The following is a 17,514-nucleotide window of genomic DNA, read 5'->3' as shown; positions in this document are numbered from 1 at the left end:
GAGAGAGTGTGTGTGTGTGTGTGTGAGAGAGTGTGTGTGTGTGACGAGGGGTGAGAGAGTGTGTGTGATGAGGTGTGAGAGTGTGTGTGTGTGTGATGAGGTGTGAGAGAGTGTGTGTGTGTGTGACGAGGGGTGAGAGAGTGTGTGTGTGTGTGACGAGGGGTGAGAGAGAGTGTGTGTGTGATGAGGTGTGAGAGTGTGTGTGTGTGTGATGAGGTGTGAGAGAGTGTGTGTGTGTGTGACGAGGGGTGAGAGAGTGTGTGTGTGTGTGACGAGGGGTGAGAGAGTGTGTGTGTGTGATGAGGTGTGAGAGAGTGTGTGTGTTTGACGAGGGGTGTGAGAGAGTGTGTGTGTGACGAGGGGTGAGAGAGTGTGTGTGTGTGACGAGGGGTGAGAGAGTGTGTGTGTGTGTGTGACGAGGGGTGAGAGAGTGTGTGTGTGTGTGACGGGGTGTGAGAGAGTGTGTGTGTGTGACGGGGTGTGAGAGAGTGTGTGTGTGTGACGAGGGGTGAGAGAGTGTGTGTGTGTGACGAGGGGTGAGAGAGTGTGTGTGTGTGTGACGAGGTGTGAGAGAGTGTGTGTGTGTGTGACGAGGGGTGAGAGAGTGTGTGTGTGTGACGAGGGGTGAGAGAGTGTGTGTGTGACGAGGGGTGAGAGAGTGTGTGTGTGTGACGAGGGGTGAGAGAGTGTGTGTGTGTGTGACGAGGGGTGAGAGAGTGTGTGTGTGTGACGAGGGGTGAGAGAGTGTGTGTGTGTGACGGGGTGTGAGAGTGTGTGTGTGTGACGGGGTGTGAGAGTGTGTGTGTGTGTGTGTGATGAGGTGTGAGAGAGTGTGTGTGTGTGACGAGGGGTGAGAGAGTGTGTGAGTGTGTGTGTTTGAGAGAGTGTGTGTGTGTGTGTGATGAGGTGTGAGAGAGAGTATGTGTGTGTGTGACGGGGTGTAAGAGTGTGTGTGTGATGAGGTGTGAGAGAGTGTGTGTGTGTGATGAGGTGTGAGAGAGAGTGTGTGTGTGTGACGAGAGGTGAGATAGTGTGTGTGTGTGTGTGTGAGAGAGTGTGTGTGTGTGACGAGGGGTGAGAGAGTGTGTGTGATGAGGTGTGAGAGTGTGTGTGTGTGTGTGTGTGACGAGAGGTGAGATAGTGTGTGTGTGTGTGTGTGAGAGAGTGTGTGTGTGTGACGAGGGGTGAGAGAGTGTGTGTGATGAGGTGTGAGAGAGTGTGTGTGTGTGTGACGAGGGGTGAGAGAGTGTGTGTGTGTGTGACGAGGGGTGAGAGAGTGTGTGTGTGTGTGTGTGAGAGAGTGTGTGTGTGTGACGAGGGGTGAGAGAGTGTGTGTGATGAGGTGTGAGAGTGTGTGTGTGTGTGATGAGGTGTGAGAGAGTGTGTGTGTGTGTGACGAGGGGTGAGAGAGTGTGTGTGTGTGTGACGAGGGGTGAGAGAGAGTGTGTGTGTGATGAGGTGTGAGAGTGTGTGTGTGTGTGATGAGGTGTGAGAGAGTGTGTGTGTGTGTGACGAGGGGTGAGAGAGTGTGTGTGTGTGTGACGAGGGGTGAGAGAGTGTGTGTGTGTGATGAGGTGTGAGAGAGTGTGTGTGTTTGACGAGGGGTGAGAGAGTGTGTGTGTGTGTGACGGGGTGTGAGAGTGTGTGTGTGTGTGATGAGGTGTGAGAGAGTGTGTGTGTGTTTGACGAGGGGTGAGAGAGTGTGTGTGTGTGTGTGTGACGAGGGGTGAGAGAGTGTGTGTGTGTGACGAGGGGTGAGAGAGTGTGTGTGTGTGATGAGGTGTGAGAGAATGTGTGTGTGTGACGAGGGGTGAGAGAGTGTGTGTGTGACGAGGGGTGAGAGAGTGTGTGTGTGTGTGTGACGAGGGGTGAGAGAGTGTGTGTGTGTGATGAGGTGTGAGAGTGTGTGTGTGTGTGTGACGAGGGGTGAGAGAGTGTGTGTGTGTGTGATGAGGTGTGAGAGTGTGTGTGTGTGACGAGGGGTGAGAGAGTGTGTGTGTGACGAGGGGTGAGAGAGTGTGTGTGTGACGAGGGGTGAGAGAGTGTGTGTGTGACGAGGGGTGAGAGAGTGTGTGTGTGACGAGGGGTGAGAGAGAATGTGTGTGTGTGACGAGGTGTGAGAGAGTGTGTGTGTGACGAGGGGTGAGAGAGAGTGTGTGTGTGTGTGACGAGGGGTGAGAGAGTGTGTGTGTGACGAGGGGTGTGAGAGTGTGTGTGTGTGTGACGAGGTGTGAGAGAGTGTGTGTGTGACGAGGGGTGAGAGAGAGTGTGTGTGTGTGATGAGGTGTGAGAGAGAGAGTGTGTGTGTGATGAGGTGTGAGAGTGTGTGTGTGTGTGACGAGGTGTGAGAGAGTGTGTGTGTGTGAGAGAGTGTGTGTGTGTGATGAGGTGTGAGAGAGTGTGTGTGTGTGACGAGGTGTGAGAGAGTGTGTGTGTGTGTGACGAGGGGTGAGAGAGTGTGTGTGTGTGTGACGAGGGGTTAGAGAGAGAGTGTGTGTGTGTGTGAGAGAGTGTGTGTGTGTGATGAGGTGTGAGAGAGTGTGTGTGTGTGACGAGGGGTGAGAGAGTGTGTGTGTGTGACGAGGGGTGAGAGAGTGTGTGTGTGTTTGACGAGGGGTGAGAGAGTGTGTGTGTGTTTGACGAGGGGTGAGAGAGTGTGTGTGTGTGTGTGACGAGGGGTGAGAGAGTGTGTGTGTGTGTGACGAGGGGTGAGAGAGTGTGTGTGTGTTTGACGAGGGGTGAGAGAGTGTGTGTGTGTTTGACGAGGGGTGAGAGAGTGTGTGTGTGTGTGTGACGAGGGGTGAGAGAGTGTGTGTGTGTGACGAGGGGTGAGAGAGTGTGTGTGTGTGACGAGGGGTGAGAGAGTGTGTGTGTGACGAGGGGTGAGAGAGTGTGTGTGTGACGAGGGGTGAGAGAGTGTGTGTGTGTGACGAGGGGTGAGAGAGTGTGTGTGTGTGATGAGGTGTGAGAGTGTGTGTGTGTGTGTGACGAGGGGTGAGAGAGTGTGTGTGTGTGTGATGAGGTGTGAGAGTGTGTGTGTGTGACGAGGGGTGAGAGAGTGTGTGTGTGACGAGGGGTGAGAGAGTGTGTGTGTGTGTGACGAGGGGTGAGAGAGTGTGTGTGTGTGACGAGGGGTGAGAGAGTGTGTGTGTGACGAGGGGTGAGAGAGTGTGTGTGTGACGAGGGGTGAGAGAGAGTGTGTGTGTGTGTGACGAGGGGTGAGAGAGTGTGTGTGTGACGAGGGGTGTGAGAGTGTGTGTGTGTGTGACGAGGTGTGAGAGAGTGTGTGTGTGACGAGGTGTGAGAGAGTGTGTGTGTGACGAGGGGTGAGAGAGTGTGTGTGTGACGAGGGGTGTGAGAGTGTGTGTGTGTGTGACGAGGGGTGAGAGAGTGTGTGTGTGACGAGGGGTGAGAGTGTGTGTGTGTGATGAGGTGTGAGAGAGAGAGTGTGTGTGTGATGAGGTGTGAGAGTGTGTGTGTGTGTGACGAGGTGTGAGAGAGTGTGTGTGTGTGAGAGAGTGTGTGTGTGTGATGAGGTGTGAGAGAGTGTGTGTGTGTGACGAGGGGTGAGAGAGTGTGTGTGTGTGTGAGAGAGTGTGTGTGTGATGAGGTGTGAGAGAGTGTGTGTGTGTGATGAGGTGAGAGAGAGTGTGTGTGTGTGACGAGGGGTGAGAGAGTGTGTGTGTGTGTGACGAGGTGTGAGAGAGAGTGTGTGTGTGTGTGACGAGGTGTGAGAGAGTGTGTGTGTGACGAGGGGTGAGAGAGAATGTGTGTGTGTGACGAGGGGTGAGAGAGTGTGTGTGTGTGACGAGGGGTGAGAGAGTGTGTGTGTGACGAGGGGTGAGAGAGTGTGTGTGTGTGTGACGAGGTGTGAGAGTGTGTGTGTGTGACGAGGGGTGAGAGAGTGTGTGTGTGATGAGGTGTGAGAGAGTGTGTGTGTGTGTGACGAGGGGTGAGAGAGTGTGTGTGTGATGAGGTGTGAGAGAGTGTGTGTGTGTGTGACGAGGGGTGAGAGAGTGTGTGTGTGACGAGGGGTGAGAGAGTGTGTGTGTGTGTGATGAGGTGTGAGAGTGTGTGTGTGTGTGACGAGGGGTGAGAGAGAGAGAGTGTGTGTGTGACGAGGGGTGAGAGAGAGAGTGTGTGTGTGAGAGAGTGTGTGTGTGTGACGAGGTGAGAGAGAGTGTGTGTGTGTGTGATGAGGTGAGAGAGAGTGTGTGTGTGACGAGGGGTGAGAGAGTGTGTGTGTGTGTGATGAGGTGTGAGAGAGTGTGTGTGTGTGACGAGGTGTGAGAGAGTGTGTGTGTGTGTGACGAGGGGTGAGAGAGTGTGTGTGTGACGAGGGGTGAGAGAGTGTGTGTGTGTGATGAGGTGTGAGAGAGTGTGTGTGTGTGACGAGGTGTGAGAGAGTGTGTGTGTGTGACGAGGTGTGAGAGAGTGTGTGTGTGTGTGACGAGGGGTGAGAGAGTGTGTGTGTGACGAGGGGTGAGAGAGTGTGTGTGTGACGAGGGGTGTGAGAGTGTGTGTGTGTGTGACGAGGTGTGAGAGAGTGTGTGTGTGACGAGGGGTGAGAGAGTGTGTGTGTGACGAGGGGTGAGAGAGTGTGTGTGTGTGTGATGAGGTGTGAGAGAGTGTGTGTGTGTGATGAGGTGTGAGAGAGTGTGTGTGTGACGAGGGGTGAGAGAGTGTGTGTGTGTGTGATGAGGTGTGAGAGAGTGTGTGTGTGTGTGTGAGAGTGTGTGTGTGTGTTTGACGAGGGGTGTGAGAGTGTGTGTGTGTGATGAGGTGTGAGAGAGTGTGTGTGTGTGTGACGAGGGGTGAGAGAGTGTGTGTGTGTGTGATGAGGTGTGAGAGAGTGTGTGTGTGTGTGACGGGGTGTGAGAGAGTGTGTGTGTGATGAGGTGTGAGAGAGAGTGTGTGTGTGACGGGGTGTGAGAGAGTGTGTGTGTGACGAGGGGTGAGAGAGAGTGTGTGTGTGTGATGAGGTGTGAGAGAGTGTGTGTGTGTGATGAGGTGTGAGAGAGAGTGTGTGTGTGTGTGACGGGGTGTGAGAGAGTGTGTGTGTGTGTGACGAGGGGTGAGAGAGTGTGTGTGTGTGTGACGAGGGGTGAGAGAGTGTGTGTGTGTGACGAGGGGTGAGAGAGAGTGTCTGTGTGACGAGGGGTGAGAGAGAGTGTGTGTGACGAGGTGTGAGAGAGTGTGTGTGTGTGTGACGAGGGGTGAGAGAGTGTGTGTGTGTGACGAGGGGTGAGAGAGTGTGTGTGTGACGAGGGGTGAGAGAGTGTGTGTGTGTGACGAGGGGTGAGAGAGAGTGTCTGTGTGACGAGGGGTGAGAGAGAGTGTGTGTGTGATGAGGTGTGAGAGTGTGTGTGTGTGATGAGGTGTGAGAGAGTGTGTGTGTGTGATGAGGTGTGAGAGAGTGTGTGTGTGACGAGGGGTGAGAGAGAGAGTGTGTGTGTGTGACGAGGGGTGAGAGAGTGTGTGTGTGTGATGAGGTGTGAGAGAGTGTGTGTGTGATGAGGTGTGAGAGTGTGTGTGTGTGTGACGAGGGGTGAGAGAGTGTGTGTGTGTGATGAGGTGTGAGAGAGAGTGTGTGTGTGTGACGAGGGGTGAGAGAGTGTGTGTGTGTGTGTGACGAGGGGTGAGAGAGAGAGTGTGTGTGTGTGTGTGAGAGAGTGTGTGTGTGATGAGGTGTGAGAGAGTGTGTGTGTGACGAGGGGTGAGAGAGAGTGTGTGTGTGTGTGACGAGGGGTGAGAGAGTGTGTGTGTGTGATGAGGTGTGAGAGAGAGAGTGTGTGTGTGTGTGATGAGGTGTGAGAGAGAGTGTGTGTGTGACGAGGGGTGAGAGAGAGAGTGTGTGTGTGTGACGAGGGGTGAGAGAGTGTGTGTGTGTGATGAGGTGTGAGAGAGTGTGTGTGTGATGAGGTGTGAGAGAGTGTGTGTGTGTGACGAGGGGTGAGAGTGTGTGTGTGTGTGACGAGGGGTGAGAGAGTGTGTGTGTGTGACGAGGGGTGAGAGAGAGTGTGTGTGTGTGACGAGGGGTGAGAGAGAGAGTGTGTGTGTGTGACGAGGGGTGAGAGAGTGTGTGTGTGTGACGAGGGGTGAGAGAGAGTGTGTGTGTGTGACGAGGGGTGAGAGAGAGAGAGTGTGTGTGTGACGAGGTGTGAGAGAGTGTGTGTGTGACGAGGGGTGAGAGAGAGAGTGTGTGTGTGTGTGTGACGAGGGGTGAGAGAGTGTGTGTGTGTGACGAGGGGTGAGAGAGTGTGTGTGTGTGTGACGAGGGGTGAGAGAGAGAGTGTGTGTGTGTGAGAGAGTGTGTGTGTGTGATGAGGTGTGAGAGAGTGTGTGTGTGTGACGAGGTGTGAGAGAGTGTGTGTGTGTGTGACGAGGGGTGAGAGAGTGTGTGTGTGACGAGGGGTGAGAGAGTGTGTGTGTGTGATGAGGTGTGAGAGAGTGTGTGTGTGTGACGAGGTGTGAGAGAGTGTGTGTGTGTGTGACGAGGGGTGAGAGAGTGTGTGTGTGACGAGGGGTGAGAGAGTGTGTGTGTGTGTGATGAGGTGTGAGAGAGTGTGTGTGTGTGATGAGGTGTGAGAGAGTGTGTGTGTGACGAGGGGTGAGAGAGTGTGTGTGTGTGTGATGAGGTGTGAGAGAGTGTGTGTGTGTGTGTGTGTGTGAGAGAGTGTGTGTGTGTGTGACGAGGGGTGAGATAGTGTGTGTGTGACGAGGGGTGAGAGAGAGTGTCTGTGTGACGAGGGGTGAGAGAGAGTGTGTGTGTGACGAGGGGTGAGAGAGAGTGTGTGTGTGACGAGGGGTGAGAGAGTGTGTGTGTGACGAGGGGTGAGAGAGTGTCTGTGTGACGAGGGGTGAGAGAGAGTGTCTGTGTGACGAGGGGTGAGAGAGAGTGTGTGTGACGAGGGGTGAGAGAGAGAGTGTGTGTGTGTGACGAGGGGTGAGAGAGTGAGTGTGTGTGTGTGACGAGGTGAGTGGTGTGTGTGTGGCCTCAAGGTGCACATGGCCTTGCACAAGCGTCGTGGTGACATCACCGCCACTTGGTGGCGAATGACGGTTGTTGTTGTTGTGTGGTGTGTGTGTGATGAGGTGTGTGAGAGTAACGAGGTGAGTGTGAGGGGGAGTGAGGGGTGAGTTGCTAGCTGTGTGTGTGACGTGGTGCGTGTGTGAAGCCTCCGATGGTTGTACCGGAGAAATTTCCATCCGGTACACATATAATGGGAGGCTGATTGATGCCCGGGTGCGATCAAGGGATGGCTCCCTATTGCTCAACCACGTCATGTTTGCCGATGATCTGGTAATTGCCGCTCACTCAGAGGAGGAGTTGGAGACGCTGCTGCTGAGACTGGAGCGTGCCACTAAGAGGTGGGGCCTTACCATCAGCCCCACCAAAACTAAGCACCTGCCTGGGTATTTTGTACCATCGGACACTCCACCCCCACAACTCCCAATCGGTGATGGGACAGTTGTGGAGAGAGTGGAGAGTTTCCCATACCTGGGCAGTGTGCTCATGACCGGCTCTGGTTTGACAGCAGAGGTCTCACTCCAAATCAGTCGAGCGGCAATATCTTTTCATCGGTTGCGTAACGCTGTGTGGAAGCTACCTGGTCTGTCGCTCCGCACGAAGCTTCAGGTCTTCTCGGCCACGGTCATTCCCTCCCTTCTTTACGCTTGCCAAACGTGGACCCCCCTAATGAAGCATCTTCGCCGGTTAGAAACATTTAGGCTGGCCTGCCTACGATCCATCCTGGGTTTAACCTGCAGGCTGGATTGTGTGAGGAGCTCACAAGTCCTTGAAAGATCTGGGCAAAGTCCCATTGGTGAGCTTCTCCGGCAGGCAAGGCTGCGTTGGCTGGGTCATGTAGCCCGCATGCCCAGCCACCGCCTGCCCAAACAGCTTTTGTTCGGCCGGATCGAGGGGACTAAACGGGCGCGGCACGGGCTAGAGAAGAGATGGAGTGATATGGTACAGGAGGACGTGGAGCTGAGTGGACTTGCCGATGACTGGTACCAGCGGTGTCAAGATCGGCCTCAGTGGAGGAGGCTCGTGAAGGACGCTACTGGGCAGTTGGAGGCAGTCGCCCTCCAACAACAACGGAGGGCGGAGGAGCGACGCTCACAACAACGAGCGGAGCGCCGGGTGGCTAAAGCGCAGCAAGTTGGCACAGTAGGGGGCACAGGTGGTGCATCAGCCAGTCATCTCGGTCATCTCGGTCAGTCGACCCGTGGCACCTGCTGGGTCTGCCCCGTGACCTCCTCCTGCCAGCGGGCGTTCGACACTTCACGTGGTAGCCTCAAGGTGCACATGGCCTGGCACAAGCGTCGTGGTGATGTCACTGCTACTTAGTGGCGAATGGCGGTTGTTGTTGTTGTTGTGTGAACCGATCCTGGGCCTCCCCTAAGTCGACTCAGCCCCAAATGAGTTACCTGGTGCGGTGTGTGTAGTAAACATCGCCACTGGGGGAGACAAAGGCGGCCGGGCGTGGTGGTGTTGACCACCCACCCCCTCTGTGTGTGCCACAGTGCCGGTAGCCTTCATAGGTGCTGCTGCTACTCGCTAACAGCACTTGCCCCAGCAGTCTGTGAGAGGCTACACGGGGGACCTTTGTCTGTGTGCGCTACAGTGTCGCTGGAGTTGATCCGCGTGGCCGCGGAGTTCCTGCGCGGCGGAGTGAAGACGCCTCGCAGATACGAGAGCGCTGCACGTGAGTTACACACACACCTCGTCACACACACACACCTCGTCACACACACACACCTCGTCACACACACACACCTCGTCACACACACACACCTCGTCACACACACCTAGTCACACACACACACCTCGTCACACACACACACCTCGTCACACACACACCTCGTCACACACACACACCTCGTCACACACACACCTCGTCACACACACACCTCGTCACACACACCTCGTTACACACACACACCTCGTCACACACACACACCTCGTCACACACACACACCTCGTCACACACACACACCTCGTTACACACACACACCTCGTCACACACACACCTCGTCACACACACACACCTCGTCACACACACACCTCGTCACACACACACACCTCGTCACACACACACCTCGTCACACACACACACCTCGTCACACACACACCTCGTCACACACACACCTCGTCACACACACACCTCGTCACACACACCTCGTCACACACACACACCTCGTCACACACACACCTCGTTACACACACACCTCGTCACACACACACACCTCGTCACACACACACACCTCGTCACACACACACCTCGTCACACACACACCTCGTCACACACACACACCTCGTCACACACACACACCTCGTCACACACACACCTCGTCACACACACACACCTCGTCACACACACACCTCGTCACACACACACACCTCGTCACACACACACCTCGTCACACACACACACCTCGTCACACACACACCTCGTCACACACACACACCTCGTCACACACACACCTCGTCACACACACACCTCGTCACACACACACCTCGTTACACACACACCTCGTTACACACACACACCTCGTCACACACACACCTCGTCACACACACACCTCGTCACACACACACACCTCGTCACACACACACACCTCGTCACACACACACCTCGTCACACACACACACCTCGTCACACACACACCTCGTCACACACACACACCTCGTCACACACACACCTCGTCACACACACACACCTCGTTACACACACACACCTCGTCACACACACACACCTCGTCACACACACACCTCGTCACACACACACCTCGTCACACACACCTCGTTACACACACACACCTCGTCACACACACACACCTCGTCACACACACACACCTCGTCACACACACACCTCGTCACACACACACCTCGTCACACACACACCTCGTCACACACACACACCTCGTCACACACACACCTCGTCACACACACACCTCGTCACAAACACACCTCGTCACACACACACACCTCGTCACACACACACCTCGTTACACACACACCTCGTGACACACACACACCTCGTCACACACACACACCTCGTCACACACACACCTCGTCACACACACACCTCGTCACACACACACACCTCGTCACACACACACACCTCGTCACACACACACCTCGTCACACACACACACCTCGTCACACACACACACCTCGTCACACACACACCTCGTCACACACACACACCTCGTCACACACACACCTCGTCACACACACACACCTCGTCACACACACACCTCGTCACACACACACCTCGTCACACACACACCTCGTTACACACACACCTCGTTACACACACACACCTCGTCACACACACCTCGTTACACACACACACCTCGTCACACACACACACCTCGTCACACACACACACCTCGTCACACACACACACCTCGTCACACACACACACCTCGTCACACACACACACCTCGTTACACACACACACCTCGTCACAGACACCTCGTCACACACACACCTAGTCACACACACACACATACCTCGTTACACACACACCTCGTCACACACACCTCGTCACACACACACCTAGTCACACACACACACATACCTCGTTACACACACACCTCGTTACACACACACCTCGTTACACACACACCTCGTCACACACACACCTCGTCGCACACACACCTCGTCACATACACACCTCGTCACACACACACCTCGTTACACACACACCTCGTCACACACACACCTCGTCACACACACCTCGTTACACACACACACCTAGTCACACACACACCTCGTCACACACACACCTCGTCACACACACACACCTCGTCACACACACACCTCGTCGCACACACACACATACCTTGTTACACACACACACCTCGTCACACACACACCTCGTTACACACACACACATACCTTGTTACACACACACACCTCGTCACACACACACACACCTCGTTACACACACACCTCGTTACACACACACACCTCGTTACACACACACCTCGTTACACACACACACCTCGTTACACACACACACACACACCTCGTTACACACACACCTCGTTACACACACACCTCGTTACACACACACACCTCGTTACACACACACACACACACCTCGTTACACACACACACCTCGTCACACACACACCTCGTTACACACACACCTCGTTACACACACACACACACCTTGGTACACACCTCATTACACACACACCTTGTTACACACATACACACACCACGTCACACACACACACCACGTCACACACACACACACACATACACACCACGTGACACACACACACACACCTCGTCACACACACACATCGACACACACACACCGACACACACACACCACGTCACACACACACACACACCTCGTCACACGCCTGGCGTCAGGCTGGGGTCATGTTGAGGTCAGGTTGGGGTCATGTTGGGGTCAGGCTGGGGTCATTTTGCGGTCAGGCTGGGGTCAGGCTGTGGTCAGGCTGTGGTCAGGTTGGGGTCATGTTGGGGTCAGACTGGGGTCGTGCTGGGGTCATGCTGGGGTCAGGCTGGGGTCATTTTGGGGTCAGGCTGGGATCATACTGGGGTCAGGCTGGGGTCATTTTGGGGTCATTTTGGCGTCATGTTGGGGTCATGTTGGGGTCATGTTGGGGTCATGCTGGGGTCATGTTGGGGTCACCCCCCTCCTCCCGCCTCTGCAGGCGTCCTGGGCGAGCCTGTGGAGGTGGTGCAGCGTGCCGTGGAGGGGCTGATGCACCTCCTGGCCGAAGCCTCCAGAATGGAGGTGTGGATGTTGGTGGGGGCCGTCGCCACCAACAACAACAACAACATCAACAACATCGTTGTCATCGTCGCCACCAACAACAACAACATCATCAACAACAACAACATCAACATCGTCATCGTCATCGCCATCACCAACAACAACAACATCGTCGTCGTCATCGCCACCACCGCCACCATCAACAACGTCAACAACATCGTCATCGTCACCACCGCCGCCACTAACAACATCATCGTCGTCGTCGCCACCACCGACAACAACATTGTCATCGTCACCACCGCCGCCACTAACAACATCATCGTCGTCGTCGCCACCACCGACAACAACATTGTCATCGTCATCACCACCGCCACCACCAACAACAACAACATCGTCATCATTGTCGCCCCAGCCACCACCAACAACGTCAACAACATCGTTGTCATCGCCGCCACCGCCGCCACTAAAAACAACAACATCGTCATCGACATCGTCATCGCCACCACCGCCGCCACTAACAACAACAACAACATCATTGTCATCGCCGCCACCACCAACAACATCATCAGTGTCGTCGTCATCACCACCGCCACTACCAACAACAACAACATCGTCGTCATCGTCGCCACCACCAACAACAACAATAAGAACAACATCGTCATCATCATCGTCGCCGCCACCACCATCAACAACAACAACATCGTCGTCGTCGCCACCACCGACAACACCAACAACATCGTTGTCATCGCCGCCACCACCATCAACAACAACAACATCGCTGTCAACGTCACCACCATCGTCGTCACGATCATCGCCATCATCGTCACCATCACCAGCATCATCATCAACATCATCAACATCATCACCTTCACAAGCATCGTCACCATCACAAGCATCATCAACATCATCACCATCACAAGCATGAGTGAGTGAGCGTGTGAGTGACTTTGCGAGCGGGCGACTGGCTGATTGGGTGACTGAGTGAGCGCGTGAGTGACTGGGTGGGTGGGCGACTGTCTGATTGGGTGACTGAATGAGCGCGTGAGTGACTTTGCGGGTAGGCGACTGGCTGATTGGGTGACTGAGTGAGCACGTGAGTGACTTTGCTAGCGGGCGACTGGCTGATTGGATGACTGAGTGAGCACGTGAGTGACTGGGCGGGTAGGCGACTGTCTGATTGGGTGACTGAGTGAGCGAGTGAGTGACTGGGCGGGCAGGGCGACTGGCTGAGTGGGTGACTGAGTGAACGAGTGAGTGACTTTGCTAGCGGGCGACTGTCTGATTGGGTGACTGAGTGAGCGAGTGAGTGACTGGGCGGGCAGGGCGACTGGCTGAGTGGGTGACTGAGTGAACGAGTGAGTGACTTTGCGAGCGGGCGACTGCCTGATTGGGTGAATGAACGAGCGAGCGAGCGGGATTTTGGACCGCCGATCAACAACCACCCCCCCCACCACCCCCCCACCCCCCCACCACCCCTCCCACCACCTCGTTGCCCCGCCCCCCCCACCTAACCCACCACCCCCCCCCACCCCCCCCACCACCCCCCCCACCCCCCCCACCACCCCCCCACCACCCCCCCCACCACCCCCCACCCCTCCACCACTCCCCCACCCCCCCCCACCCCCTACCCCCCCCACCACCCCCCCACCCCCCCCACCCACCATCCCCCCACCACCCCCTACCCCCGTCTACCCCCCCCACCACCCCACCCCCCACCCCCCCCACCCCCCCACCACCCCTTACCCCCCCCTACCTTCCCCACCACCCACCCCCCACCACCACCTCCTACCCCCCCTACTCCCCACCACCACCCCCCCACTCTCCCCCCACTCCCCCCCCACCACCCCCACCACTCCCCCCCAGGTGTCTGCAGAGGCGTTCTCGTTGTGGCTGGAGGAGCTGGAGCTGGCGGGCGACGTGGGGGCCCAGCTGGGCCAGGTGTACGCCCAGCGCAAGGCCGAGGTGCGCGGCCTCCTGGCCCACCTGGGGCCCGCGGGCCACCGCTACCACGAGCTCGAGTGGAGGCTCGATGTGCAGGTGATGTACACACACACACACACACGCACGTACACATACACACGTACACACGTACACACAGACACACACACGTACACACAGACACACGTACACACGTACACACGTACACACGTACACACACACGTACACACACACGTACACACACACACGCGTACACACACACACGTACACACGTACACACACGTACACACACACACACACACACGTACACACACACGTACACACACACACACACGTACACACACACACACACACACACACACGTACACACACACGTACACACGTACACACACGTACACACACACACACACACACGTACACACACACACGTACACACACACACACACGTACACACACACACACACACACACGTACACACACACACACACGTACACACACACACGTACACACACACGTACACACACACACACGTACACACACACACGTACACACACACGTACACACACACACACGTACACGCACACGCACGTACACCTACACACACACCTACACACACGTACACGCACACACACGTACACACACACACACACGTACACCTACACACACACCTACACACACACGTACACACACACACGTACACACACACACGTACACGTACACACACACACCTACACACACACGTACACACACACACGTACACACACACGTACACACACACACGTACACACACGCACACACACGCACGTGCACACGCACGTACACACACACGTACACACACACGTACACACACACGTACACACACACACGCACACACACGCACACACACGCACGTGCACACGCACGTACACACACACGTGCACACACCTAACCCAAGCGCACCCCGCAGGTGGCGAGCCGCGCTGGCGGCAGGCAGCGGCAGCCGGTGCCGCGGGTCGCCCTGCGGTTGACGACCAGCGGCGGCCCCAGCGGCCCCAGCGGCCCCAGCGGCCCCAGCGGCCCCAGCGGCCCTGGCTGTGGTCTCAGCGGTGGCCCCTGCGGTGGCGTGGAGCGGCGTGCGGTGGCGATGGAGGTGGCGCCGTCCACGCTGCTGCACGTCGTGCGCTCGCTGGAGGCGGCGCTGGACGAAGGCCGCGACGCGCACGCTCGCCGCATCGCTCGCAACGTCAAGTGACGCGTCGAGTGGCGCGTCGAGGGAGACGTCACGTGGCGCGTCACGTGACGCGTCAAGTGAGACGTCAAGTGACACGTCGTCGTCGTCACCACCACCACCATCCCCGCCACCACCACCACCACCCCCACCACCACCACCACCACCACCACCACCCCCACCCCCACCACCACCACCACCCCCACCACCACCACCACCCCCACCACCACCACCACCCCCACCACCACCCCCACCACCACCACCACCACCCCCACCACCACCACCCCCACCACCACCACCACCACCACCCCCACCACCACCACCACCCCCACCACCACCACCCCCACCACCACCACCCCCACCACCACCACCCCCACCACCACCACCACCATCCCCGCCACCACCACCACCACCCCCACCACCACCACCACCACCACCACCACCCCCACCACCACCACCACCCCCACCACCACCACCCCCACCACCACCACCCCCACCACCACCACCCCCACCCCCACCACCACCACCACCCCCACCACCACCACCACCCCCACCCCCACCACCACCACCACCACCACCACCACCCCCACCCCCACCACCACCACCCCCACCACCACCACCACCACCACCACCACCCCCACCCCCACCACCACCACCACCCCCACCACCACCACCACCCCCACCCCCACCACCACCACCACCACCACCACCACCCCCACCCCCACCACCACCACCCCCACCACCACCACCACGGCAAAGGAAGAAGAGGCTTGGTTAGCGGCACTTTTGGACGCGCACAAAACACTCCTCGTGATGATTTCACTTGCCTGCGATCGGAGCCACGACGATTTCCACCCACCACCCCCCCACCACCACCCCCCCACCACCACCCCCCCCCACCACCAGCAGGTGAATAAACAACAACAACAACACATTCCCACCAGCGTGGTGTCTGTTGTGTGTCTCGGTTGTGACGGTGATTATTGTTGTTGTTGTTGTTGTTAGCGCGCGTGACGAAGGAGGTCGTGGGTTCGAACACCCGACCCCAACGATGCCTGCGGACCAGGCGAGGTAGTCAACATCTCCTAGCCACCGTGACCGTGATGATGATGACGAGAGACAAACTCCAAATATACAGCAGCAGCAGGCGTCGTCAGGGTCGGGATCGAACCCACGACCTCCTGCGGACCAGGCGAGGTAGTCAACATCTAACCCACCGTGATGATGATGATGAGAGAGAGATACACGCAGACTCCACATGTACAGCAGGCATCAGGGTCGGGATGGAACTCACGACCTCCTGTACACCAAGTGAGGTAGTCAACATCTCCTAGCCACCGTGATGATGATGAGAGACGCAGACTCCAAATATACAGCAGCAGGCGTTGTCAGGGCAGGGATCGGACCCACGACCTCCTGTACACCAGGCGAGGTAGTGAACATCTCCTAGCCACCGTGATGATGATGACGAGAGACAAACTCCAAATATACAGCAGCAGCAGCAGGCGTCGTCAGGGTCAGGATCGAACCCACGACCTCCTGCGTACCAGGCGAAGTAGTTAACATCTCCTAGCCAGTGTGATGATGATGATGAGAGAGAGACGCAAACTCCAAATGTACAGCAGCAGGCGTCGTCAGGGTCGGGATCGAACCCACGACCTCCTGCGTACCAGGCGAGGTGGTCAACATCTCAGAGCCACCGTGATGATGATGAGAGAGAGAGAGACACGCAAAGTTCAAATATACAGCAGCAGCAGCAGGCGTCAGGCTAGAGATGGAACCCACGACCTCCTGTAGCCCAGGCGAGGCAGTCAACATCTCATAGCCACCGTGATGATGAGAGAGAGAGACGCAGACTCCAAATCTACAGCAGCAGCAGGCGTCGTCAGGGTCGGGATCGAACCCACGACCTCCTGCGTACCGGGCGAGGTAGTCAACATCTCCTCGTCCCTGATTGACCCCCCCCCCCTGCACCCCCCCCGCCACCCCCTGGAGCTCCCACGTGACTCGCAGGGTCCGTGTGGGCACGCGGCACGTGCGTCACGCGGAGTGAGTCGGCACATTCCTTTTGTGACGCAACACCCCTGACCCCCCCCCCTCACCCCTCCCCCCTCACCCCCCCCTCACCCCCCCCTCACCCCTCGTTTGTGGTGGGGGGGTGGTGGTTGTGTAATCGGTGGTGGTGGTGGTGGTGGGGTAATCGGAGGTGGGTGTGGTGGGGTAATCAGGTCAAAGGGGGTGGTGGTGGGTGGGTGGTGAGTGGTGGTGGGTGGGTGGTGAGTGGTGGTGGTGGGTGAGTGGTGGTGGGTGGGTGGTGAGTGGTGGTGGGTGGGTGGTGAGTGGTGGTGGTGGGTGAGTGGTGGTGGGTGGGTGGTGAGTGGTGGTGGGTGGGTGGTGAGTGGTGGTGGGTGGGTGGTGAGTGGTGGTGGGTGCGTGGTGAGTGGTGGTGGTGGGTGAGTGGTGGTGGGTGGGTGGTGAGTGGTGGTGGGTGGGTGGTGAGTGGTGGTGGTGTGGGTGGTGGTGAGTGGTGGTGGGTGAGTGGTGAGTGGTGGTGGGTGAGTGGTGAGTGGTGGTGGGTGGGTGGTGAGTGGTGGTGGGTGG

General features: G+C 57.2%; 1 protein-coding gene across 3 annotated transcripts in view; it reads left to right on the top strand.

The window, feature by feature from the left end:
* Positions 1-15,112, top strand: part of COMMD2 (COMM domain containing 2) — a 22,705-nt gene extending 7,593 nt beyond the window's left edge. For 2 of the 3 annotated variants that reach the window (XM_078883083.1, XM_078883085.1), the window contains 4 exons: positions 8,631-8,711; positions 11,707-11,789; positions 13,632-13,805; positions 14,653-15,110. In XM_078883083.1, the coding sequence (XP_078739209.1) occupies positions 8,631-8,711; positions 11,707-11,789; positions 13,632-13,805; positions 14,653-14,937 (623 nt within the window). In that variant the 3' untranslated portion in view covers positions 14,938-15,110. Of the gene's footprint in view, positions 1-8,630; positions 8,712-11,706; positions 11,790-13,631; positions 13,806-14,652 lie in introns of all 3 variants that reach the window. The other variant, XM_078883086.1, reaches the window with a different exon arrangement.
* The last annotated feature ends 2,402 nt before the right edge of the window (positions 15,113-17,514 follow it).

Source organism: Lampetra fluviatilis, chromosome 68 (genome assembly GCF_964198595.1).
Source record: "Lampetra fluviatilis chromosome 68, kcLamFluv1.1, whole genome shotgun sequence".
NCBI lineage: Eukaryota > Metazoa > Chordata > Hyperoartia > Petromyzontiformes > Petromyzontidae > Lampetra > Lampetra fluviatilis.
The sequence above is the reverse complement of the archived record's forward strand: the minus strand, read 5'-3'. Positions and strand labels throughout refer to the sequence as shown.